This window comes from Eriocheir sinensis, chromosome 35, assembly GCF_024679095.1.
Source record: "Eriocheir sinensis breed Jianghai 21 chromosome 35, ASM2467909v1, whole genome shotgun sequence".
NCBI lineage: Eukaryota > Metazoa > Arthropoda > Malacostraca > Decapoda > Varunidae > Eriocheir > Eriocheir sinensis.
Window position 1 is genome coordinate 12,370,039 of NC_066543.1, and position 27,726 is coordinate 12,397,764.

Below are 27,726 nucleotides of genomic sequence, written 5' to 3' on the forward strand. Positions count from 1 at the left end.
TTTTGGTTTCTATTTCAGTTTTTGCTCGTTTTCGTTTCCTCCTATTTTTAGTTGTGGTCGTGTAGACTTGTTTTTTTTTCTTCTTATTCCTGTTCTTCTTCGTGTGTACGTTATTCTGATTCGTATTTCTTATTCGTATTAATATAATATACTTGTTCTATTCCTGTTACTGTTACGAATTGTTGTTGGTAGTGCTGTCATTGTTTATCATTATCGTCTTTACTACTACTACTACTACTACTACTACTACTACTACTACTACTACTAATAATAATAATAATAATAATAATAATAATAATAATAATAATAATAATAATAATAATAATAATAATAATAATAATAATAATAATAATAATAATGATAATAATAATATTACTACCACTTCTACTACTACTACTACTACTATAACTACTACTCATCATTTCTACCCCGTGCGACATGAGGATGAACAACAGAAACAGACTCCCGAATTTAACTGCACTTGTATTACGCTCGTTACCCATGGCGCCTTTTTCACTTAACACTCGCTGACGGAACAATTTTAGTCTCACACTCCGTTGCCCTTCCGCGTGGAGATGTGCCAAAAACCAGTGAATCATCGTGCATCGTGTTGGGTGCTAAACGAATCACTGTCACTCGCTCACCGCGGCACAAGGGAAGGTCTTCGCAGCTCGGGAGTCGCTCAGCACGCCGGTTTATGTACACACTCCATTTCACCCCGGTAGTCGTGAGGGTGCCGCGGCCCTGCTAACCACCGCTCTTATAGATGTTCACGCCTCGCCTCCGTAAACACACACACACACACACACACACACACACACACACACACACACACACACACACACACACACGTGGTTGAGGGGCTATAAACTTACATAGGTCCGTTGTTTGCTTGTCATGAATATGTAAACACGGATTCGCATCTCTCGTCCACTCACTTGTTTACCCAACTGATGAACACTGTGTACAAAAAGCGCACGGAAGACCACAAACCATAAACTTAAAGATAAGACTTAACAAAATAAAGGAGGTTCAAAGCACAACATACACAAGGAGGAAGCGCAGGGCGGCGGGTGTCTTGGGAGCGTTGCGGGGCTCGGACTGACGTGCAAGAGTGAGATCGAAGCAAGAGAGAGCACCAAGAGGGGGCCGTCCGCTGTACCAGGCGTGTGACCCACAGTGAGGTTGAAGCCACACTGAAAGGGAGATCGAGTAAAGTTCTGCAACAACTCTCCCCTGACTCCCTCCTCGCCGCCTCCTCCTCCTCCTCCTCCTCCTCCACCTGTGCTGCTGCTCTCCAAGACCCGACCTTGCCGTAGTCAACAAAGCCGACGCAGCATAGGCGGCGGCGTCTCTGGCCTACAGTGTCCCATGTGTACATTGTCTCATTGCCTCTCGTTAACATGACCTACATACTCCAAGGCACTGCAACCGGACTCAGGCTTATGGGAGCACTGGCAGAACACGGTCACCTGCATTTAAGACACCGCTCATCTTCACTCACCCGGAAAGACTTCGGGAAAAAAATGAAAGAAAGTGACATCATTCACACTTTTCCTCTGGCTGCCTCGTTTGTCCTGTCCAATCAAGGCACATCACCCCCGCCGGCCCACGCCCCTGCCGGCCGCCCCGCCCTGCCGCTCCCCTCCCTGTGCCACTCAACGCAGCAGGAGGCAGCATGACCTAGCTCCTACTTTATCTCTCTTTATGTTCTCTCGTGTCCGGGTGGAAAGAGGTCTAAGGGTTTCACTTTTTTTTGGCTATGGTCGGCTGGCCACTAAAACATCCAGGCGCGGCACTGTATAGGCGGCACTGCTCAACCTCCGCGTGGTTACGGTGACATCAGCCGAATTTCCGGTTTTTAATTTTTAGTTCGAGCCGGCGGTACTGCTACGCGTCTAGGCTCTCGTTTTTTGGGGGTATTTTCGTGAATTTTATGCAGCTGTGAGTTGATTATTTATCTATTATTTTCCTACCTTTTATTTAATCATTCTTCATTAGCAAACGCACAATATGTGTGTGTGTGTGTGTGTGTGTGTGTGTGTGTGTGTGTGTGTGTGTGTGTGTGTGTGTGTGTGTGTGTGTGTGTGTGTGTGAGAGAGGGACTCTGAATTGATTACTGATTTACTTATTTGCCAATTTACATTTTATTATTTTTTTAACGTAATTATTATTTATTAGCGCGTGGACACACACACACACACACACACACACACACACACACACACACACACACACACACACACACACACACACTAGCTTTGAGCTTAATACATAACAAAAAACACTAACACTATTAATAAGAAAACATCAGTATCCCACGTTAAAAATAATATCCTTACGCCATTGGAATCAAGCGTGACAACAAATTACAACCTTCTCCGTACTCTACTCTCTTCTTTTATTAACCCTACGCATCAAACCAGAAAAGCACTATGAAAAGGAGATACGAAAAAAATCGCTACCGCATGTGACTCCACCGCGTGAGCCACTAAACCGCTTATTACTGCTCGTTCATTGGCCTACTCCTCCACCGCGTCGTTCTCTCCCCTGTCCCATCTTCCTCTCTTCCTCATCTATAGCCTCTTCCTCTTCCCTTTTGCACCTGCAGCGGTCGGTTTTATGTCCTTTCCATGCTCCTCTCCCTCCCGTGTCAAGGTGGGATGATATGCGACAGAGCCAGAGCCGAGGAAGTTAATATGATCGTGGTATTTGAGTGTCTTCATAGCCTACGTGAGTGTGTCTGCGTGCAGCCATGGCGCGACCCAACCCGTGGCCGCATTGTGAAAGTTATCTGGGTGTTCCTGTCTCTCTCTCTCTCTCTCTCTCTCTCTCTCTCTCTCTCTCTCTCTCTCTCTCTCTCTGTCTGTCTGTCTGTCTGTCTGTCTGTCTGTCTGTCTGTCTGTCTGTCTGTCTGTCTGTCTGTCTGTCTCTGTCTGTCTCTCTCTCTCTCTCTCTCTCTCTCTCTCTCTCTCTCTCTCTCTCTCTCTCTCTCTCTCTCTCTCTCTCTCTCTCTCTCTCTCTCTCTCTCTCTCTCTCTCTCTCTCTCTCTCTCTCTTTTTTTATACGCCCTCCTTTTCTCTCGCTTTACTCTCCCTCACTTTCACTTCACACCGTTATCTCTCTCTCCCCGCTCTCTCTCTCTCTCTCTCTCTCTCTCTCTCTCTCTCTCTCTCTCTCTCTCTCTCTCTCTCTCTCTCTCTCTCTCTCTCTCTCTCTCTCTCTCTCTCTTATACTCACTCCTTTTCTCTCGCTTTACTCTCCCTCGCTTTCACTTCACATATCTCTCTCTCTCTCTCTCTCTCTCTCTCTCTCTCTCTCTCTCTCTCTCTCTCTCTCTCTCTCTCTCTCTCTCTCTCTCTCTCTCTCTCTCTCTCTCTAAAGTAATTAAACACTCCATTCCCGTTGTCAAGGATTGCATCACACGGATCTAACTTCTCCTACAGGAAATCACATGCAGAAGGACTGGTGAGGATGAAGGACTCTCTCTCCCTTTCTATTTCCCTCTCCCCCTCCCTCTTTCTATCTCTCACTCTCCTCCACCTCTCCACTTTATCCCCTTTCCATTCTTCCATGACCGGTTATTGAAGATTGAAAAGCGTTGAGGAGAGAGAGGGAGGGAGGGAGGCAGGAGGGAGTAGGCCTGGCTGAATATCTCGACCGACTGACCAACTAACAGAGAGGTATAAAAAAGAATTGTAGTATTAGATGGTGTTTTAACTCATTCTTCGTTTTTTTATTAGTGTTTTTTTTGTGGGGGGGGGGGGGTGCAAGTGTGTGTGTGTGTGTGTGTGTGTGTGTGTGTGTGTGTGTGTGTGTGTGTGTGTGTGTGTGTGTGTGTGTGTGTGTGTGTGTGTGTGAGAGTCAGTGTGTGTGTGTGTGTGTGTGTGTGTGTGTGTGTGTGTGTGTGTGTGTGTGTGTGTGTGTATCAGTCTCTCTCTCTCTCTCTCTCTCTCTCTCTCTCTCTCTCTCTCTCTCTCTCTCTCTCTCTCTCTCTCTCTCTCTCTCTCTCTCTCTCTCTCTCTCTCTCTCTCTCTCTCTCTCTCACACACACACACACACACACACACACACACACACACACACACACACACACATCAGGTACACAACGAGATAAACAAAGAATATAAATAATAATGAGGAGATTCTTCATGTGCCCACACTCTCTCTTTGGCACCCAAGAGGGAAAGCAAGACCAGTTGGAAGGTGAGCAACTTCAACGGAAATATTCTCCTAAACGTAATATATTCTAACGAACAAGATGATGCAATGTCTTGTGGTCTGGGAAAACAAAAATGAAAGCATCTCCTTAAACCGATATCAAGAGAGGCACAGTAAGAGGAGGAGGAGGAGGAGGAGGAGGAGGAGGAGCAGGAGGATGGGGGGGGGAAGAAGAGAAGTGAAAAGTCCGAGAATAAAGAAAACTGGAGAGAAAATGAAAAGAGAAAAAAAAGAGGCAATGAAACGACCTGAGTAATTTTTTCCCCCTTGGCGCGGCGGCGGGCATCGCTTTGCCTGCTGCTTAGCCTTCCTACCATGTTACTAGGACTATGTTATGGCATGATGATGATACACTTGCTCCTTCAATTACAGCGTTCACGCAATGTTGTCTGAGCCGGAAGAGTCGTTCGGCAGGGGCTGGTGTGACACAAACCCCGATTGGCTCCCCGCCAGCCATTTCGAGCCCGTGAGAGGGTGACAGAATGCGATTCTCAATCTGGTTTGTGTAAAGGAATGTCAAAGCTTTCTGGCATGGGAAGAAACAACTTTCCGGTAACGGTGTCACAGCGAATGGTTCCATCCTAGAGGGCTTTTGGAACTCTGACAAAGTTTGTTTTCATTGTATCAACTGAAGGAAGGCAGTTCAGAGTGTCTTATCCGCAAATATTTCTTAATCTGCCGACTCGTTCTTCAGGTGTAAGCCGCTTTGCCACAAAAACGGAGAAGTAAAAACAAAAAGCACCTGCTGGGACATATATGTAATAGGGAGTAAACCAGACACGCAGCAGCCTGGCCGTACTCATTGACCTGAGGAGGCTTTGGAAACCTGTTTGTCCACCTCTTGTTATCTAAGCTGTGCTACATTCCCTTTACATGCTGCTTGCTTCATGAAGGCACTATAACTATGTCTTGCTTTCGTGCCAGAGGCGAGAAAGAAGAGCAGCGTCCTGAGGCCCGACACCCGGACCTGTGTGTCAGCGACCTCTCGGTAAGGTTAGGTCATGAGAACTTGGACACCTTCATTCGCCTTGAACTTGAAACAATCATGGTCTGCCACCTGATTCTGGAGATAAAAAAATAAAAAATAAAAAATAAACTGGTGGACTGTAAGAAATGCTTGGGGAATATTTCTATCATCGTCAATTATGGTACCGATTAAGAAATACGTTTTGTGCCAGTCATGGTGGACGTAAACCTTGTTCCTGAAGTGTCAGAGTGAATTTTCTTCGGTGTACCTGAGACACGAAAGCAACCATCGGATTAGCTGTGGCCAGTCACTACTAGCAAGAGCGGCTATACTCTTCCAACCGCCCGCCCGTCTGTGCCACATCGAGGGGCGAGTATTCGGGCCGCCGCGCGTGACCTGTCTCGGGAAGGAGGGAAGGTTTGGGGCGGTTTTTTCCCCCTTTTTGTATTCTCGTCCGTGTGCGTTGTATTTGATGGAGAGGGGCTACTTTTGAATCTCTCTCTCTCTCTCTCTCTCTCTCTCTCTCTCTCTCTCTCTCTCTCTCTCTCTCTCTCTCTGTGAATGTGTTTGTTTATTTTTACATCTCTCTCTCTCTCTCTCTCTCTCTCTCTCTCTCTCTCTCTCTCTCTCTCTCTCTCTCTCTCTCTCTCTCTCTCTCTCTCTCTCTCCATTGCTTAATCTCAGGGACTAATGTGTTCGTGCATCTCACTAAGAAGAAGAAGAAGCATTTTTAATAAACGTGCAGTAATTATTTTCCTTATTCGAAAATATGTACTTGAGAAACTACAATGGAATGAAAACCAAAGCAAAAAAAAAATAATAATAATAATAATGATAAGCATCCTCTATGGCAATTCTTTTCTTCCTTTATTACGATGGGTCCATTTATTAGTTACTATTTTATTTATTTTGCTTGTTCTTTCTTCCTTCCCTTCTTTTCTTCATCGTGACTGCAGTAGTTCATTACTCTAACATGCATTCCAAACTATAAAAAAAGAAAAAGTAAAAAACATAAGTCGAAAGAACTTTCTCAACATTTTTTTTTTGGGGGGGTCTCATAGATTAGTGCAAGTTAAGGTCTACTTTCGTCTTGGCAGTCTATTTATATTTCCCTCGCCAAAGGCATTGCAACGTTGCTTCCTATTAATCCAATACGTTTACTTCACATATAGTAGCGTTGGGGCGTCGTGAGCCTAACTTAGACCTAGGTTCGAGTCTCACCGAAGGACGCCGACAATTTTCAACTATCGCCGTGCGGCCCAGATCTTCAGTCAACCCGAACTTATGTGACTTCCTTCAAGTGGAGCACCGGGGGGCACGGCACGGAACGGCCACTATAAATAAAATTCGCCTGCGCCACTAACGGGTCCTCAGGGTTTGTACTTCCAGTGGAAAGAAGAATTATTCAGGAGGAGGGAAAGAAGGAAGAAAACAGCTCGGGGTGGTTGAGTGCGCTGCGTTACTCATCCAGACAGGCCTGCCCCTACCCATAATAATATGTATAAAATGATATTCAGTATGACAATATGCATATAAAATTCCCTCGTTTAATCAGGCTTTCCTCGGAACACAGAGATGCAAAGGAGAAAAGGTGGCACGCGATACGACCGGCAAAGTATTCTGGCCGCGCAAAAAGAATGATCGGGTCTCTCGGCCGATTCCGATCACTGGGTGTGGCACGCTTGCTGCTGATTCTAATTCTACTTAATCAGTTGGTTAGCTACGTATTATTTTTTTCTGCGGAGTTCAACTCAAGCAATTCGGCCACTCATGTATCCAGACCCACACTGGGAGAAGTGGAACAAAGCCCATGTAGTGAAAGCCCTAATCTGAAACGTGACAAACAAAGACTACGAGCAATGAGGGAAGCGTCAAGAAATCATAACTGCGCCAATATACACACACATGGTACATACATATATTACTGTGATGCTTTTCGTCAGCCTCTCTTCATCGGTGACTTGAAAACACTAATCATCAATGTCATCAACTATCACATGACCAGTAAGTTTCATTGAGATTCATTATGAAAGTTTGCTGAGGAAACACCTGAAAAACCGCCGTCACCCTCTCACTCCCCTCCACGTGTCCTCATTTCTCCCTTTCTTTCACCTTAACTGCTATTTACTCTCCTTCATCGTTCTCCGTCTTTTTTTTTCACAATCTTGTCTCGCCGTCTCCCTCAATGATACCTTGCCTTTCTCTCATTGGCCTCCATCACGCGCCCTCCCATGGCAAGCGTGGGGCATGGTTGACGCAGGGACAGGAAGGGCATGGCACGAGGCAGGTGAAGGAAACGGAAATGGAAGGTAATGGAAGGTAAAAGTATGGGGTGATGGGACGGTGAGGGAAGACGGGGAGGGAGAGGGCAGACGGGATGATGAGGACGAGGGGGTGAGGGAGGGGAGAACGAGAGAGCTAGTGAAGAGAGACGGGAAGATAAAGAGAAGTGAGGGTGAGGGAGGTTAAAAGAGGCGACAAGGCTTGATAAATCGATCAGGTTCATCATCAAATTCCGAAAAACGTATCAGATCAGTTTTCCAATCCAGGCGTGGACGGGAATCACCTTAACTTCTTATCCTTCTAGCTTCAGCCTTAAATATGCCAACTAACTGGATATAAACAGGCACGTTATGGTTTGCCTGGAGCTACGACCTTGTATAAAAAAGTGTGGTCATTGTCGGTTTCCCTTTCACCCTAATCCCTCCCATACATGTCTGAAAAAAAGCGCCTCGCAATGGTGGGAGTGTGAGAACAGGAGGGCCACGCGTCAGCAGCCACTTTAGACCATCACGCACACAAAAAAAGGATGTCAGGGAGGGTGGCCGGGGAAAGATGACGGGCGAAAATATGGGGTTCCCTTCTAGAGGCTGGTGGGGAGGGGAGGCGGAGGAAACGAGTCCATCTTTCTAAACGTCTCGGGCTCCCACTACGACTATTTCCCAAGGCCATAGAGAAGATTAACCACAGAGAAGATTAGCCACAGAGATTAACCACAGAGAAGATTAACCACAGAGAAGATTAGCCACAGAGATTAACCACAGAGAAGATTAACCACAGAGAAGATTAGCTACAGAGAAGATTAACCACAGAGAAGATTAACCACAGAGAAGATTAGCCACAGAGAAGATTAACCGAGTTTTTATGGGTGCCTGTCCAGTCCAAGATGCAGAAGTCGTGTAAAACTATCACCGGGATCACAAGAGAGTCCATGAAAAAGCTAAGTAACTTCTACGAGCGGCTTTTGAATTTATCAGGCGAAGTGAGGGGACGATACCTTTAAAAATACGGGCTGGCAGGGACCTAAGAGAGTTTGAAACGAAGCCCAGCAGGTTACGATGTGTTTCCTCTGCGGGTAACGGAAACATATTCGTCACCCTCACAAAATAATTGCCTAAGTAATTTTTCATAGATTTCCAGGTTTTTGTCAACATCATTTTCATCATGTGACGCCCAGTTTTGTATAGTTGCCTTCGTCATTCAGGGTTTGAGTGTTCTAGAATATGCCTTTTCATTTCTGTCTAAACCTTAGGCCAAATGAGATGATGAGGGTTCTTTTCTGATTTCCTGAAAAGTAGAAAATATTGACTTAGGCGGTTTGTTTACGAAGGTGACGATATTGAGTTTGGTCTTCAACAATATTCCCGCCGGTGACATTTAATTAAAAGAACACACGCGAGCATGAGTTTTTTTTATTTTTTTTACAACAAAAGAGGCAGCTCAAAGGCACAAAAAAAGGAAACAATAATAAAAAAAAAAGCCCGCTACTCGCTGCTCCTAAAAAAGAATCAAAAGAGGTGGCCGAAAGAGAGGTCAATTTCGGGAGGAGAGGTGTCCTGATACCCTCCTCTTGAAAGAGTTCAAGTCGTAGGCAGGAAGAAATACAGATGAAGGAAGATTGTTCCAGAGTTTACCAGCGTGAGGGATGAAAGAGTGAAGATGCTGGTTAACTCTTGCATAAGGGGTTTGGACAGTATAGGGATGAGCATGAGTAGAAAGTCGTGTGCAGCGGGGCCGCGGGGCCGCGGGGCCGCGGGAGGGGGGGAGGCATGCAGTTAGCAAGTTCAGAAGAGCAGTCAGCGTGGAAATATCGATAGAAGATAGAAAGAGAGGCAACATTGCGGCGGAAATTAAGAGGTAGAAGACTATCAGTATGAGGAGGAGAGCTGATGAGACGAAGAGCCTTAGCCTCCACTCTGTCCAGAAGAGCTGTGTGAGTGGAGCCCCCCCACACATGAGATGCATACTCCATACGAGGGCGGACAAGGCCCCTGTATATGGACAGCAACTGTGCAGGGGAGAAGAACTGGCGGAGACGGTACAGAACGCCCAGCCTCGAGGAAGCTGATTTAGTAAGAGATGAGATATGAAGTTTCCAGTTGAGTGGTCAGCCAACTCAAGTTTTCTCGAGGTTCACTTCACTAAGTAATCTAAACTCTGGCCCGTCTTGCCACTCCCCCCCACCCCACCCCACCCCCCAAGCGCTTTTTTTTGTTGTTGTTATAGATGTATTACAAGAAAAAGGCCAATTTCGCTTTCATTCTTCCTTTAAGTTTTATTTATTTCCCTTATTTTCAGATAATATAAATTCGTTTCCTTCCTACTTTTTTTGTCATCCACATCTTGCAGTTGTTCTGGTCTTCCACCTATTTATTATTTTCCCACAGTGTTGATACAATTTTGAGTTTCAGATTGTCATATTCACATAATTAAAAAAAAATTTCACTCCCATTTTTTCGCCTTACAAGTTTAGGATGTTTTAGTAAATAACACTATTAAACAGCTCCCATTGTGTATCATCACACTAATCCTGCACTGCAATTCTTTTCTCTTTTTTACGAGGTCCATAGCGAAGAAGTGGATCTCGCGTGATATATAGATTTGAGTCTCGATAAAACTGCACGAATACACCTCACAACTCTCTGTATCGTAGGTCTGAATTGATAGCATTTCTGCAGTAATATAGCAATGTAGAACCTCCGGCTCAACCTCCTGCACGTTTCACAATATCTGCAGAGCATGAGGAACAAGTGGAATTCAGATCTGCAGTTTTTTTTTTTTTCCATCACCATCTTTTGCACGGTCCCTGACTCAAGAGCTTTCGCATAAAATGCTTGCAGGGTCGTATGAGACCTTAACGAAAAATTCGTGTGCACAGCAAAAATATCCTCCTCTCGCTTCGCAGTCAAACACACCTTGGCACATATGACAGGGCGCCCTCACCCGGGAACCAGGTGTCATCTCATTACACAGGCGGACCTGGCTGGCCTGGCCCCTGTGTACGTGAGGGTGGCAGTGTACCCGTGGGCCACCTTGACCGTTTTGTGAATAATATTTATCTTACACTGTTTACATACGGAAAGCTGATGAAAAGTCCATCGTCGATTTCGTAAAGTTAATATTTGTTTAAAACACGTATTTTAACGTTCTTCCGTACTGTTTGAACAAAGGCAGGCCAACTGATTTTATTTATTTTTCAACAACTGGCTGTCCCATGATATGTTGATTAACTTGGTTACACGAGAACATGTTACCGCACTCGTGTCTGCATATTTACTTTCATCACATACTATTCACAGTCCCTTTAATTTTCACTTGTGCTATCCGTCACTCCTTTTCTGGGGTTGCCTTCACAACATTACGCCCGTGAGTTTCCGCTTCGTAAGCAGAGCAAGGTTGGCGCCTGTTTGCTCTGCTGCCCTGCCATGAATCGGCTGCTGGAGGGCAAACGAAGCCGCCCCACTGTGCTACATTTTCTAAAATAGTCTGGCAACTTTGTAATCATCGGGCGTTCAGACATGTTGCACGTTTTAAGAGTAACTAGATTTCACGCATGATTTCCGCATATTTAAATATACACAATGTGATATTTTAACTGAATAACTTTTTCTCTAAGAATACCAGGTTAACTTTCCAGACCTACATCATCTCCACAAAATTGAAACTTAAACTATGATTCGAACAAAAGCAATACAAACGGTAAGCGAACATGAACAAACAGTTAAGAAGGTTGTGCCAATAAGGCTTCGCGGACGCCCTGCCGACAGTAAATACGTCTTTCTTCGCTCTCAGGTACGGTTTGGGAGGCTACATTCCTTCCTACACTTCCCACCTGAGCGGCAGGCCGCAGGGTGGGCGTGGTGCAGGTCAAGGGGTTGCCAGGTAACGCAGAGGTGCTTGTATCTACAGGTTAGAGGCGCAAGGTCAAGGTGCTACAGGGTCAGGCGGGAACGTACTGCATACATGCGTGAAACTCGTTTGTTTGGTGAAAGTCACGAAGAAAGTGAGCCACAAAACTTGGAATTCGTGTGTGTAGGTGTGTGTGTGTGTGTGTGTGTGTGTGTGTATTTACCTATATGTAGTCTACCGGGCCCGAGCTAAGCTCTAATAGTCCCGTCTCCATATCTACATTTATCCAGCCTTTCCTTCATTTGTTGGACACTGCTCCCCTCTACCACCTCTTCCCACAAGCTGTTCCATGTGTTAACACTTCTATGTGGAAAACTATACTTTTCAAGTCACTCAAACAGGTTCCTTTATTAAGTTTCTTTCCATGCCCTCTCAGCTCCTGTGTTCTCGCAGTTGAGATCATCTCTATCCACCTCATCAAACTTATTTACCAACTTATACAGCGTGATCAGATCTCCTCTCTCCCTTCTTTGTTCCAGTGTCGTCAATTTCATCTCCTTCAATCTGTCTTCATACGTCATATTCGAGAGTTCTGAGACCATTTTAGTTGCAAATCTCTGTATCCTTCCAACTTTGATATATTTCTTTTTGCGAGGCGACCATACAACTGCAGCATATTCAAGTTTTGGTCTTATCAATGTTGTTATTTTCTTCATCATTTCTTTGGCCATAAAATGGAATGATACCCTTATATTTTGCATCATCCTGTGTGTGTGTGTGTGTGTGTGTGTGTGTCAGAAGGTTGGTTTCTTCTTGACTGGCAGTCTAATGGTGAGTTTCTTCACCCTGCACGTATAGGCAACAACTCTAGCGTGCAAACACTTTCCATTTTACCCAAACGCAAACAACGCCTTCCATAGCGACCCCCTTTGATGCACAACCTACTTGGAACATGATCAGGATGAAATGGACTGGGAACGCATAACTTATCACATTTCCAGTATTACCATAAAACATAACTTACTCTCACTTAAATACCCAATGCAGTATTACAGATGTCTGGTGAATCTAACAATTATATTTTCTAAGTATTCTCATTTCAGCTTAAGACTTACTCTACAGTCTCTTATGAAACATATGAGCCCATCCGACAGCTTTCCTTCCACTCTTTTTACCTTCATTACAATGCCTTATAATTAGCTTTCAGTATTCTGACTATGCTACCTTGAGGCCATGTCCACATATATAATCACACTTTCTTTTCCTGACAATTTTCTGCAGTCATTCTGAAATTGAACATCTGATTGGTGCTACTGCTCATTAACAGAACTTTTTGTCTTCAGCTATTTGGGTATGACTGGATAGACGGATGCCATATGGGTAGCTAAAATACTTCAATCACTTGGCAAATTATTAATAACAATGAGCAACTTCTTCATAACATGTTACTAGCTCAGTTTCAGCCTATGTGCCAGAGTTTACAATTCAATGAGCATATTCTTCAACCATTTTTTTGTGCCACTACCAATTTTCCCATTCATTTATCTTCAAATCAATTGAAATATGGAGTGTATTTCCAGATGACTGTTTCTCATGTTGGCATTTTGAGAATTTTAAAGCAAAAGTCAACACCCAGCAGTTAACTCATGAAACATTGTTTTTGTCATCTCCTTTTTCATATTTACTGTCACTGTCTGTCTACTTTCAAATCTGTGTCTTCTCATTAAATGGACTTTGTTTGGGTTTGTATAATTTTTTTTTTTTTATGTTTCCTTGATGTCCTTTTATGGCTCTCCATAACAGTAATAATAATGATAAGCATTCAGAACTCAGGTGTCAAAAATGCATCAAACCTCAATTTCCCCCAGCACAGCATTAATGGAGCAAATAAAGTCAACAATGTTGGGCTTCATTAAAAGTAATTTCTCATTCAAGAATCACCAAGGCTGAGCAACAGGGTCTGTATGGTTTGAATATCTATGGAAATCACACCCATGCACACTCAGGAAGGGAAACACAGTCCCCATCTGACACCCAGAACTCTTCAATGCTGGGTGGACAGGGGCATGGATGAAAGGAGGCTGCCCCTCTCTCTCAACTCCACCTGAGAATTGAACCCAGGACCCCATGGGTGAGCTGAGTGCACTAACCACTACACTACAGGGCATGTTATATGTATGTGTGTGATATGATGATGATGACAAACTACATTTTCAGATTTACGTACATTCTGCTTTTTACTACTAAATAATGTTGCAAATGCACCTTCTGTGTAAAACTGTGGTTAAATTATGGGACATACTAAAAATACTAAATGCTGGAGGGAAAACTCACAAGACTATTATATTCACTGTATTTTTTAACAATATAAATGCATATACATCAACATCGTATTTACACCACTGAGAAACACACACACACACACACACACACACACACACACTTGCCAACACTACCCATTGTGACCAATTTGCAAAAATGTAAAATTAATGTCCCCCAAGCTGCTGTCTGAATATTTTCTTCCTGAAAAAAAATAAAAAAATAAAAAATAAAGTTTTAAGAAATAAATAAGCTACATGGAAAACTTTTCACGTGCCAACTTACAGAAATATATTATAAAGCAAATTTTGATCAAGTTTGTCTCTCAGTACCAAACAGGACCAGAACACAGTAGATTTGGGAGGAAAATACTTGATTCTCTTCTCTCTCTCTCTCTCTCATGAACGTATGCACACATGCACACATGCATGTGTGTGTGTGTGCGCGCGCACACACACACACACACACACACACACAGTATACATCCAAGCAGAAAGAAGGGAGGGTGGGCTTTGAAATAAAAAAAGTAAATGAATAGGACTGTACATGGGCATACATTAAGAGGAAAATAGCAAAGAAATATTATCCATGACTTTTCCTTTTGCACAAGGTCACTTTGGATACTGCTAGCTAATGAATTTTGACAAATGAGCTCTAAAATCTATTATATCCCTCATAAAACACTGCATTAGGTAATAATACTCTTGTTCACCACAATTTGGTATAAAACTTAAGCATCTGTATTGCTGCAAGGAGTCATGTTTGACTTCCTGCACCCAATATTCACTATCACTTGCCTTTGTTTCATGGCTTCAGGTCAGGTGCAGATTACATGTAAAGGTGAGTGTAGTATGGCCTTCCCACATCAGGATCTTGGTGCCTAAGAGCCACACTGGAGCCAAACCCACAGCAACTCAGCCTAAGTGCCTGGACACCCACCACCAATACACCACCACTGACTAGTAGGTCCTGGGACTGGCAGTGGAGATCCAAACTTTTCCTGACAGAATGAAATTACACAACCGAGTGCTAATAATGCCTTTTATGTGTAAGGAAAATGAGTATTTCGATCATTTGATAAAACATGACCAATAAGAAAGAATTTCACATAAGCATATTTTTTTATCACAATGTAGCTCCTTGCAAATAAAAAGCTGTTTGAAACCAGCCATATTAAGTTCCTAAAACAAAGCCAAAACTGAATAAATAAATTTGAATTTTATGTTCCTAATATATACAGTTTTCAATCATACACACTTGATTATCAAATTAAGACATCAGTATCAAAATCTTCACATTGAGGCATTCCAAGTTTATGAGTAATGGCAGTTGCCCGTCTAACCCTATCAACAAGTTTCCTTTTCAGTGAGTCGTGCACAAGGAAGCCCTACTTTCCATCCCTCTTTTCCCTGGTCTTTGTGCCATTAGGGCAATATGGAGTATTTATTGGTTTTCTGATCAGCCACAACTATGAACTAAGGAAGTGACTTTTCATCTGGAAATAATTATAAGACTATCTTTCATCATAAACATGAACAGCAGCAGCACAGACAACCAGCACTAAAAGAGGTTAAACTACATGGGTTAACTTTTTACTTCCCTAGAGAGCAATACTCAAAAGTATAAAAAATATAAATCAAGTAAAAAAATTACAACATAAATTTAACATATAAGATGACACATGGATATAACATAAATGTATGATTTCCATGGGCAATGTCAGACTTTATTCTGACAGAAAAAAGAACACTTGGTGAACTAAGCAACCACACTCACGGAAACGGCCTTAACCTAAAATACAGTTCTGCTTTCACCCTTAGTGCATTCATAACAAATAAGAAAAGCAATTGTGCTATTCAATGCATTGGTTATCTATAAAACTTAGAAAAATGTGTTTCTTATGCATCAAGGAAAAGACAAACAGGTCAAGAGTGAAAAATGAACTGATTAAAGGTCAGGTTGCTGCTCAGAAGGATAGGATGATGAGTGCAGCCGCTGCTTGGGTACCAACATAACTGAGCTTCAAGTGGCACTAATAGAATACAATAAAAAAAATGGTACTCATACCCAATAATATAATTACAAGACTACAAAAGTTTGGGAGTAAAAAATAGCAAAATAAGGGGAAAATCTATCATACCATGACTAGCATTAAGAAACTCTATGAGTCTCTGACCTCAGAATTCGAATTAGTCCATGTCTTTCACATCACTAGATCTTACGAGTATTCAAAATAACTAGTTTTATATAGTCAGCAAGTTTAGATTATCAAAATTTGGTAATGTACATTAGAAATGAGATTATCCCTGTGATGCTCACCTTGTGGCCAGATACAACTCTCATCTAATTCACGATGTCCTTCCTAAACTCCTAATATCCAATGAGAAGCTTTTGCTGGTAGTGACAATAACAATCACTACAAGGTACAGCATTACTGAAACTAAACCTCCTCAGCTAGGTTAACTGCTGCAACAGTGAGGAAACACCCAATGTGAGTAGCTGGGAAACTTCACTCATTCTGTGGATAGTCAGATTAGCTCTTAATAACACTGCTTCTCAAACACACTGTTATGCTCTCCTGGTCCATTAAAATTGGTTTGTACACAGCAATGGTGAGAACAGCAAGAAATGTATGCTGACAATGATGCACAGGTAAATCATCTCTAGAAAATAAACCACAAACACCTATGATAAGCAAGTAGTTAACAACATTTATAGAGTAACCATGTGACTCACACACATATTTACAATGAGACAGTTTTTAACACCATAGATCTTTATCATCCCACCTCTAAAGTTATACCTGGGAAAATACTGTACTTTGATAGAAATATTAAATGGAAATGTAAGAAAGCCAATAACAATGAAGAAACCTGTACAAGATGTTACTCATAATGTTCATGTGCTTTGCACTACTACAAAATATATAACCCAAAACTTGTACAATATATAAAAACATACACATACGAATATGAACATAAAAATGCGCAAATAGTATGACAACCATGCATCTAGATGAAAAACATTAGGAAACCAAAACTAAGTACAAGAGATATGACTAAAGGATTTTTTTTTCATAGGACATTATACCACCACGGTTTATGTGCAAACCTTAGGTGGTCTTAGAGCCACATGCAATGACAGCTGCTGTCTTGGGTGCATCCCTTCCATGACTATATGAATCGAACACAAAGAGGCGCTCTCCTTCACTTGGATACCTGCAATTACTCTACAAGGGGAGAATGTGAGAGGAGATCAATCTGAAGTAATTTGAAAAGAGTACGGTCATGGTGATCAGCACATACTTATCAAAAAATGTCTACCTTGGGTGGAAATACATTTCATAGTACTCTTACAAAACTTATTAGTTTTAACAAGTTGACTAGCCTGATTGTTAACAAAATCTTATTTGGTAGCTTTGAGATGTTGCTTAAAATAGTGACATAAGCCTCATTACTGACACCTTCAAAATGCTTTGTGGTGCAAAATGAAAATACTGTACATTTTACATGAATGACTTGCGAGTGGTCATTTGATGGAAAAAGTTTAGTAATGGGAACTCCAGAGAGCTTGAGGGTGATTGAGGCATAGGTCACACTGTCACTTTTGATGGAAAAAAAAAAAAAAAAAAAAAAAAAAAAAGTGCACACAAAACAATTTTCACTTCATAAATTTATAAATTCCTTGGTTTCCAAAGTCTTAAGCAAAGTGCTATGAATGAAACCTTTTAGTGCATAATATGAAAAAATATCAACATTCATATAAAGACCATCAGTTACTGCCAAATAATTGAAAGGTTCACTGCTGGTTGATTGCAAATTCATGTGAATCAATTAAGATTACATACAAAATACATCACTACCTCCACTTCTAGCCTTTACCAGTAGCTTTTACACTGCTTAAAGTAGAGAAGCTTAATGCAAATTTCCAGTGGAAAAATGAACAAGACACTCACACACATAAACAATGTAGGATCATTCAACGAACACATCATTAAAGAATTTTCTTCAGCTTTCATATCCAGCTTCAAATGGACTCTAAGGAGGCCTCCCTAAGAGCTACATAAACCCTCCTGCAGCCTTGAAAAGAAAAAGAAAGGAAAAAAAATCACTGCTATATCCATTTCCTAATTTTTCTTTATATGCAACTGAAATAAACACAGAATATGGAAAAGTTTTTTTGTAGATCAGTGTTTGGTAAATGTTTGGTCCCCTATACTTCATGCTTAACAAAAGTTCCATATATGTAACCAACACACACACACACACACACACACACACACACACCTACAAGCACATGCATGCACGCTTGCACACACACACACACACACACACACACACATTGGTAATAAACAAGACACTCAGTATTTACAAACAAAAACATTGACAAATCTAACTTTTGGAGCATTTAACTAAAATGATCATTATTGCTTCTACTGTGAATAATGTGGTGTACTTTGATGACAATTACATGAACAGACTGAAGAAAACACAATCATAATAATGATGAGGAACCCGATTTAGATATCTTGCACTTGATAATCATTGGTAAATAAAATAGACAAGAGAGAGAAACTGATCTTCCACAAAGCTAGAAAATGGGATCTTACAGGTGAGGCTTCACCTCTTCACTGCAGACATGACTGAATGTTTTCAATCCACTCTTTGGCTGCCTGTCCATCTGATGCGCAGAAGTTGTACAGTCGTCGCTTTGTCTGGAGCTGGAAAGAGAACACACCTATTAACAAGCGATAATCAAAACAATGACCTATCATTATTATTTTTTTTTTACAGCAAAGGAAGCAGCACAAGGGGAAAAATATCAGAAGAAAAAAAAAGCCCACTAATCACCGCCCCTTTAAAAAAGAGTTTAGAAGAGTGGCCAAACGAGAGGTCAATTTCGGAAGGAGAGGTGTCTTGATATTCTCCTCTTGAAAGAGGTCAAGTTGTAGGCAAAAGGAAATACAGACAAAGGAAGACTGTTACAGAGTTTACCAGTGTAAAGGATGAAAGAGTGAAGATGCTGGTTAACTCTTGCATAAGGGATTTGGACAGTACAGGGATGAGCAAGAGTAGAAAGTCATATGCAGATCCACAGGAGGTGGGGAGGCATGCAGTTAGCAAGTTCAAGAGGGCAGTCAGGATGACAATATTGATAGAAGATAGAAAGAGATGCAACATAGCGGCAGAAGTTTTTCTACATCAAAGCACATCGGACTCACATCAAAGAAAGCCCTCTCATCCACCTTCTTGGGGGCACCCTGCGTAGGGGTGGAGGGCACAACAGCCACCACATCAGACAGTTCTGAGGAGTTGAGGAAAATTTACATAAAAACAATTACAAGTTAAATTCTGCCCACAACTACCAGTCCATAATGTATGCTACACCTTGGATTGACATTATATTTATTGATAAATTTTGATTATTTGTATAACCACAACACTTCTAAAAGAAGTAACACTTTGACCCTTATTGTCTGAACATCCTATTTCCTACAAAGATGGAAGGATGACTCACCAATGATGCCTTTGAAGTGAGAGTCTTCCATGCCCACACTGTCATAATACCTCAGTTGATGCTTCACACTATCCAGGACAAACCATCTCTGCTTCCAGTTCTTGAGAAGAGAGCCACGCTTCCAAAGGGAGCCCTCATGTGTGCGATTTTCAGCCACATTAGAGGAGAACTGCTCATAGTACTGGTGGGATGTCGTCTGCAGGGAAGTGACACCTGAAAATGATAAAATGTCATGTCTTTGAAGATACCCAATAAACCTGATTTAACTATAGCCCAATCAGTCGTCATACTGATATACCCCAGTAATAAGACTTTATTAGAAAGTGAACTTTTTTTGTTGTTGTTGATATTCTCTTTTAAATTGCTGCCTGTCTGGTTTGATACCCTTAAACTAACCTACCTACAACCTGAATAGTCATCACAGTCATCACAGATTGATATCTGATGTGATAATACATATGTTAAAATATGAATTTCACCTGATCCCACTGATGTTGTGTCAAGACTGGTTGGCTTTGTGCTTGTTTGTATGCTGACTCCAGACTCACGAACACTCTTGAACCTTGTGCAATTCTTGGGCACAGATTCGATACACTTCTCATGGCAGTTGTATCCACAGTCCATGCATCTCATTCCAGTCTGGAAAAACAACATGACAACATATTGAAGTCAGAATACAGGATATTATATTCCTAAACTCTGAATTTGGTAAAAATAAATCAACTAAAAGCCAATACGCTTCGAGCATGACGTCTGTGATAGCAGTATTTGAGTCACTCTGATGAAAGGAATGATTTCGTGATGAAGAAGTACTTGCAACTTTTCATACTCTGTCCTTAATATTATGTTTCACCCTTAAAATATTATGCTCTTGTACCCCAGTCTTCACCTTGAGAGGCCCCCAGAGAAGAGATGTGCAGTGGTCGCAGTAGGAGGGTGTGGTGTAGTTGTACTTTTCAAAGCGGTGAGGGTGAGAGTAGCAGCCCTGAGGTGTGTCTCCACCTCCACCCCCTCCACTCCCACTGGTCTTTCCTCGAATCAAGATTTCAATTGTGCTGCGCTTGTGAACACTGCGCCCGTGATGCCGTACCATCTGGGTGGTCATGGACACTTGCCGCTGCAGGAAAAAGGACACAAACTTTAGAAAAATTAAATTATATAGTGTACCATGACCTCCTTGGTGGATGAGGTTAAAGATTTTTAAGTTTCTTGAATGAGCTTATGCTAAGGCATATTTAGCTGAGACATTGTAATGAACACAAAAAGAGTGAACAGGATGATGAGCAGGAAGAACTGGAGGATCTTATACGATAGCCTTCTGTCATGTAAATTATTTGATATTTCTCTAAGTTACATGATAACTACCAAGGCTGGCCTTTTGGACTCATGATGACAATGACTGATGCATAGGATGGGAATTGGTCAGACAGGTCTATTTTCTGTGTGAGAAATAAGGGTACAGCTCATGTGTGTGTAGTGACATATTAATGCTTCAACATGGAAAGATGAAACTTTTTGCACCATTTCATCATCTAGTCTATTTTAGCTTGCATATCCATGGAGAGTATCAAGACACCGCTCCTTTTGAAACTGACTTCATTCTGGACTCATTTTTTTTCCTTTATTGGAGCATTGACCAGCAGGGTTTTTTGTTTTTTGCCCTGGAGCTGCTGCCTCCCTTACTGTAAAGAAAAAAAAATCAATAATGCAAAGAGAATCTTATGTAGATACTGGTTTTGAACTAAGGCTTACAGTGAGTTGCTCAGGAGGTGGCAGCTCCAGCTTGTCCCAATGCACATTCCATTTCTGCGGGAGATGGCCCAGCTCCAGCTCAAGGTGGCGCAGTTCCTCAAGCTGTGCAGAGAAGGCATCCGGCTGCACGCCCCACACACAGTCATACCTGTTAAGAGTTGGTTCACTTCTCTATAGTACATTCAAGGAAACTTTGTATTTAACGTCTTTTATAAGTGTTTGTTACTGAACGTATAATTTGTGAAATTTCACTAACCCTCCATACAATATAATACCATCCATGTTATATCTTGATACAAACTCCAAATTACTGACCCACTTAAGACAATTCTACGCTGAGAGGTGTTGGTGGTGCCATCAGCGGCCTCTGCTTCCTCCTCTTGCTGGCGGTCGAGGCTCCGCACCTCTGGGTCATAGGAGGGTCCATGTCGCAGCTCCTCCCCCAGCAGGTAGCTCCATAACTGCAGGGCACTTACCTCTTTCACAGGCCGTAGCACCTTGTACAGAGAAACAAATTAGTTATTCAGCTAAAAAGTAAAGCTTACAATAAATGAAACAGGTATACACACCCACTACTTTAAAATTAATTTTAATATTTGAACACTCTTCAACCCAAGCTTGTCCCATCCTTCAATACTCAAAGTGACACTAAAATGCCACATTCTTTCATTATCCTTCCATCAACATTTTAGAATATCTCAGGAACTACAGATCCATCTTTCATATTTTTTCATACACTGTACATATATTTACTAGAGTAAAACCTGAGCATTGAAAACCCAATGTTCATATTTACCGTTGAATCGCTGATTCTATCGCCCATGTAAAGGAAATTATGAAAGACTGAAGATCGTCCGCTGAGCTTCTCTATATAATCAAAAACAGATTGTCCCAGGTGACCTGAGGATCCTGGTGACCCTATGCGACCTCCTGTTGGGAAAGCATCATAGAGCCTTTGCGTTGATTTTACTATATTCATTTGTGTATATTTAATGTATATGCATATTTATATAATATCAAATAAAAGCACTGCAAATTGAAGATCTTTTATTTCATTGGTCAATTCAATGGGGATGAAAAAAATGAGCGTTTATTTTCAAGAGAAACTTAAGCTATAACAGAGTATGTACCTCCAGGGTAAATGTCATCGTCCTGTGATGATTCAAGGCCCTTGTGGTGGCGGGAAAGTGAGCCTCTCTTGTCTTCCTCTGTCATGATGCCCAGCTCTGCCCTCTCCAACTCAGAGTCACTCAGGAAGGTTCGAAACCGAGCAGACACATAGTGGTAGGCCAGGAAACGGAGGTAGTACTCATTGAACTCAAAGGACAATGGAAACTGGCGTTGGATCTGTGGAAAGGGTTTACTGTAAATCCATGTCTGGGTATAGATGGTTAGCAGTGTCAGTCTCTTGTATTTGGAAGTTCCTTTTATGAAGAACCTGTGTGGTTAGACAAGAATGAACAGAAACACCTTCCATGAATCTTCCCTTAAAAGATATTCACATAGGTAAGAAAATGGATTGCTGCAAGACTGATGAGAGAAGAAGAGAATGAGAGTTATCATTTGAAATGTGAATGGTAAGAGATTAATTTTCATGGATAATCATAATGTTTTTGACAAAGGGTGTTTGTTGAATAAAACCTCTTGCCCAGGTTGGTCCTGGAAATGGGTTTGGACAATCATGAAGTGAAACAAATCAATTTATTTAATGAATAATCTTTTGGAATTCTCCACCACTCTTCCTTGTGGGGAGCAGTAATTCTGTAGACTTTTTTTCCCATTTGTCTGCCCTTGACTAATTCCTCCGATATAAAAAAAGGAAAAACGGAATAATATGGAATAATACAGTTCATGGATCACTGAGGCAATGTTCTATCGCAATACAGTCAGTTCCTCACCTGATGCACAGTATCCAGAAATTGCAAGAAAATTGGAGCAAATCCACTTGTTTGAGATCCTTGTAGCAAATTTGAACGGTGATTGAATCTGTGGCCAAAGGCAAGCCATTCCTTCTCCACCAACACACGGAAGCCTTCAATAGTGCGGTAGTATGGGTCTAGGCACAGCTGGGCTATACTGGTTACCTGGGGATGAAAATTAAAACATTAAAAAAAAAAATAATAATAATAATAAAAAAAAAGAAAAAAGGATGATATACACACCTGCCATACACATTCACTGACACAGAAGTCATGCAAGGTTTCAGTCATCTATCTACAGCCCTGACATCCTGTTCCCATTGGACACTGACTCCTGCAGGCAGCCGCAGCAAAAGAACATTCAGTTTTCACCATTTATACAAATAACTTTTGCTACATTAACATCACCACAAATCCAAAAATTCATGTAAACATTAAATTAATGAAAGAAATCTAAGTAACAGCTGTGAGGCAGTAGCAAATAATAGATGATACTGATGATGAGTTGAAGCTGTCAAGGTGAATCTTACCTGAGCAGTGAAGTCCCAGCCATCCTCCAGCAGCACCATGACAGAGGCACCTAACAGGTCAATGAGGTCCACTACTGCTCCAGCCACTTGCAGTAAAGATTCAATCTGGTTCAACCATTCACTGCTCTCAATAGCTCTGGAAAATTAATACATAGTTACCTTGATAGTGCAAATTATTTTATATCATTACTACTAGATAGGAGATATCTAACACACTGGTAAAAAGACAGTAAAATAGTAGATTTAGTTAAGTTTTAGTAGATTTTAGTTAAGTTTTAGTAAATTTTAGTTTAGTTTTAGTAGATTTAGTTAAGTTTTAGTGGATTTTAGTTGATTTAGTTAAGTTTTAGTAGATTTTAGTTAAGTTTTAGTAGATTTTAGTTAAGTTTTAGTAGATTTTAGTTAAATAAATACTGTGATACAAAGGAAAGTGGTGGTGACAACAAAGTGCCAGTGAAACCCACAAAAGAAACTGGTTGAGGGTAAAATCTAGCCAAAGGCTTTGTTCTTTATCAAGGTGTTATTACTATTGATTCATTGGTTAGTGGAAGAAGTAGTAATGGACTTGGGTTACTGGGGATTAAAGATCCAATTTACTTCAGATTTTAGGGTAATCTTATGCAGAGAAAATACCCTTAAGCTAACATTTTAATGGACACATTGGAGGTCTTCTTTTATGCCGTAAAATATTATAGTGAAGATGTAATAAAAGCCACCAAATGTACTGTCTTCCACTTCCACTCTACTACAAAAACTCAATAACTACCTGAAGAAGGTCTGCTCTTGCTCAGCAGCAGGTGTGGAAGGTATGCAGGCTCTCATCAACTTTTTGAAGGATGATTTTATCTGTCGCACTTCAGTGTACTCCACAGGGATGAATTCTGTCTTGTGATATGCATCGGCTTTGATGCCCTGGTACACCAACATGTGAATTAAATTAGACTTAAAATTGATTCGAGTTCAGATTATTGAAATGAAAAACATCTTTATCAACACACTAATAAAGGTTGTTCAATAAAGGCAACCACTTTTCTTAACCCTTTCAATGCTAAATACTTACAGATAAGACTAGCGTGACTTGCCGGTGGTGATAAATCCTCGCTGCGAGCGCCAGTCGCACAAAAATTTCCCCCGTATGAGTGTTCCAACACTATTTCTCACCCCCACAGCATTGCCAATTCAGTGGGTTTTCCACTAAATTTGGTGGAAAATCATATCAGTCAAGCACAGTAAAGCGCTGAAAATCTACGGACGAGTAACTGGTGGATGTTGTTGTCCAATATTGTGGCATTTTTGCATAGCTTCACCAAACACCTGACTGATTTTTTGACCAAATAGTTGTAAAGTTTGCAGTTGGCAATACTACCCTGCCAAAACCCCATCAAGAGATCTACTCAGTGGTTGCCTCAATATGGGTGACCGTCGCGCCCGCACGAATGTACGTCTTTATAGGCAACACACCACGAACGCGCCCATACGTTTGCAGAAGCTAACATAACATCTTGTAGATCTTGGCCTCCTCTTTCCAATGGAGTTTTTGTTTTTAGCTGTGATGAATAGTTTTTGAGATTCAGCGGTTAAAAGAGCGAGCACAAGTGTCACTTGCTGAATGTGCCTGTACATTCGCAGAAGATTACATAAATGAATCTTATAGATCTTGGCCACCTCTTTCCAATGGTGTTTTTGTTTTTTAGCTGTGATGAATAGTTTTTGAGATACAGAGGTTAAAAGAGCGAGCACTAGCGTGGTGGTGCTAAAAGCTCGCTGCAATCGCCAGTCGCACTCTCAGGCAACACCCCCTCAACGTGCTTATACGTTCGCAAGAGAGGCTTACATTACCAAATCTAATAGATCGTGGCCTCCTCTTTCCAATGGTGTTTTTGTTTTTTAGCTGTGATGAATAGTTTTTGAGATACAGCGGTTAAAAGAGACCCCCCTCCCCCCGCTGGGCTGCCCGAGTGCGCCTGGGGGGATAGTCTCGTTGCGAGTGATTAGCAATGAAAGGGTTAAAAGATGCTGAGATACTACTTTTAGCTACCACCCCTTGTGAAAATTTCCATTACAATGTTTATACTTGAAACTATCAAACAGACAGAATCCCTGCATTAAAATTAAGATATATGAACACATTAAGACTATAATGAGGTATCATCCTTTTGACCCCAAATGCTTAGAGCCAGTTATATAATTTTATCATATTCTAACCAAAAACAATATTTGAAAAAACACCTATTTAATATACATACTATGGCATTATCAAATGAAAATCTGATTGAAACTGTTGACTGTAATTAAAGCTTTATAAGAGAAAAATATACTTTGGGAATATTTCATTTTATCCATTTCATCACTGGATAAATAGTACTGAAAAACTTTTCATATAAATGAGAATTACAGACTACAATTTTTCACTGCACAGATACACACCTTTATTTGTGTCTTTTCACCAAATACATAGAGTGCAGCCTTGTGGAATGACTGAACAGCTTCTGAGCCTGTGTCGGAGGAGTCCACAGAGAGTCTTGGCCCCGTGCTGATACTGGAACGAAGGGCAGGGGTGGATGTGGGGTAGTGGCGGAGGGTCCCAAGGGTCCCTCCAGCACCACCCCCGGATAGAGCACCAGGCCTGGAACCCCGCATGGAGCCCCAGCGCCCCATCCTGCCAGTGCCCTTGCCCCCGCTTGTCCTGATAAAATGGGCATGGGATAGTGAGTAGAGGTGAGCAGCAGGCCACCTGGAGACCTGACTGAGTGAATGGCTGCCCAGGTGTGAGGTTTGGGAAGAGGAGACTTTGGTGGAAGTGAACATGCTGTGTGCTGTACTGTGCTGTGGTGCTAATCTGTGCCTCCTTGTGTGTCTTTGCAACATAGAGAGAGGAGTGGTCAAGGTGCTTGTGCCCAGTGGAAGATAAAAAGCATGAGGACATCTACTACTCTAACACCAGTAAAGCAGCTATAAAAAGAAACCAGTATGGAAAGGGTGGGTTATAAAATGAGTGTTTTATTCAAAGTGAAAAAAAAAAGAAAATAAAAAAGGAAATATTACAAGAAAAGAATGAGGTAAACCTTTTCAAGTTCTGTATTGTTTAGTCGTAGTCGTTCCTTGAGCCATTTAAGTTTAGGTTGCAAAGCATGCCAGATTTGTTGTGAAAGAACCTACAAAGACATTTCAGCAATTCAATATAGAGGAGAAACTTCCCACGCTAAGCAATATTAATAACTGCCGGAGTAAGTCAATAAGCCTCAAGTGAACAGTAATGACTTGGAGAGAAGGTGCTTGGTAAAGGGCTAATAAGGTACTCTCAGAATGTTTATATCAAAGGGATGTGGATTTAGGAAGCCCGTAATATTTCACTTTTGTAGCGTAAGGAAAGCAAGGGAATGCTTCTACAAAACAGAAGGTTAAGGTTTAGGAATGAGCCCTCTATTTCATCATCATCTGCCAAGTAAAAAAAAAAAAAAAATAAAATAAAAAAATAAAAAAATAAAAAAAGGCATGATGATGACATCTTCCAACACTGAAAAGTATATCACCATTATTCACTTTACTGATAAGTGCAAAGAAATTCACTTGAAACAATGCTAAATATTAGTCCCGAAAATGTGTGCATATTAAAAAAAGACACATGAGTTGCAAGGAATAAGGGAGACAGAGAAAGCAAAGTTGACCTGCTGGGGGTCAGACCAGTCTAGGGGCCTTAAGTCACTGTCAGTCTAGGAACAAGAGGTGGTACATTGAAGGGAAGGCCTAAGGTGCTGCTTCAAAACTATCTGAAAAACCTTGCTGGCAAGAATATATCAAAGAAAACCATTACATTTCTTCAAACATCCAGCTTATGTAAAAATAGTATGACAAATTCACTGAAGAAATAAAACTAAACATAGCTCAGATATACATTATATGCAAGCAAAAAAATCTATAATTTGTAATAAATAATAGTTGAGAAACACACACAAGGCTTCAATACATTCTCTATGCAAGGTTCTACAGACTAGGTGCTTTTGGGGTCACAGGCATCAATCAACATGCACTGGCAACAATGCTGAGACTGTACCTCTAATTATTTTCCCGGATGATAGATGATTACTTGAAAAATTTACACGTAGGGCTACATGGTTTCTATAGCATAATTGGGGACCATGATCAAAATCATGTATTTTTTGAAAACCGTTTTAAGTACGATTTGATCAAATCAGAGACACAGTACAGCACAGGTGGCATGCATAACATAAACATAACACGTAAAGTAATGGCCTCAGTAACTTCACATAGACAATAACTTGCAAACATAGACTAAATAATTGTTCATGCACATTTTGATGCGATAGAGACCAACTGATCATGGAAAAGTAATGATCATGAGAAAGTAATG

At 41.3% G+C, this 27,726-nt stretch overlaps 2 protein-coding genes across 8 annotated transcripts in view; both read right to left on the reverse strand.

Annotated features, from left to right (window-relative positions):
* Positions 1-1,900, reverse strand: part of LOC127007412 (glucose dehydrogenase [FAD, quinone]-like) — a 48,917-nt gene extending 47,017 nt beyond the window's left edge. Inside the window, exon 1 of the mRNA XM_050878396.1 lies at positions 1,049-1,900. The gene's annotated coding sequence lies outside the window, so the exon portion shown is untranslated. The remainder of the gene's footprint in view (positions 1-1,048) is intronic.
* Positions 1,901-13,654: 11,754 nt separating this feature from the next.
* LOC127007413 (myotubularin-related protein 13-like) overlaps positions 13,655-27,726 on the reverse strand; it is a 37,128-nt gene continuing 23,056 nt past the window's right edge. For 5 of the 7 annotated variants that reach the window (XM_050878401.1, XM_050878402.1, XM_050878400.1 and 2 more), the window contains 13 exons: positions 25,782-26,040; positions 24,121-24,266; positions 23,355-23,490; positions 22,804-22,989; positions 22,036-22,252; positions 21,702-21,835; positions 21,221-21,402; positions 20,906-21,053; positions 20,043-20,270; positions 19,633-19,792; positions 19,154-19,366; positions 18,858-18,940; positions 13,655-18,356 (listed from right to left, as the gene is read on the reverse strand). In XM_050878401.1, the coding sequence (XP_050734358.1) occupies positions 18,264-18,356; positions 18,858-18,940; positions 19,154-19,366; positions 19,633-19,792; positions 20,043-20,270; positions 20,906-21,053; positions 21,221-21,402; positions 21,702-21,835; positions 22,036-22,252; positions 22,804-22,989; positions 23,355-23,490; positions 24,121-24,266; positions 25,782-26,040 (2,185 nt within the window). In that variant the 3' untranslated portion in view covers positions 13,655-18,263. The remainder of the gene's footprint in view (positions 18,357-18,857; positions 18,941-19,153; positions 19,367-19,632; positions 19,793-20,042; positions 20,271-20,905; positions 21,054-21,220; positions 21,403-21,701; positions 21,836-22,035; positions 22,253-22,803; positions 22,990-23,354; positions 23,491-24,120; positions 24,267-25,781; positions 26,041-27,726) is intronic. The other 2 variants (XM_050878398.1, XM_050878403.1) reach the window with 2 other exon arrangements.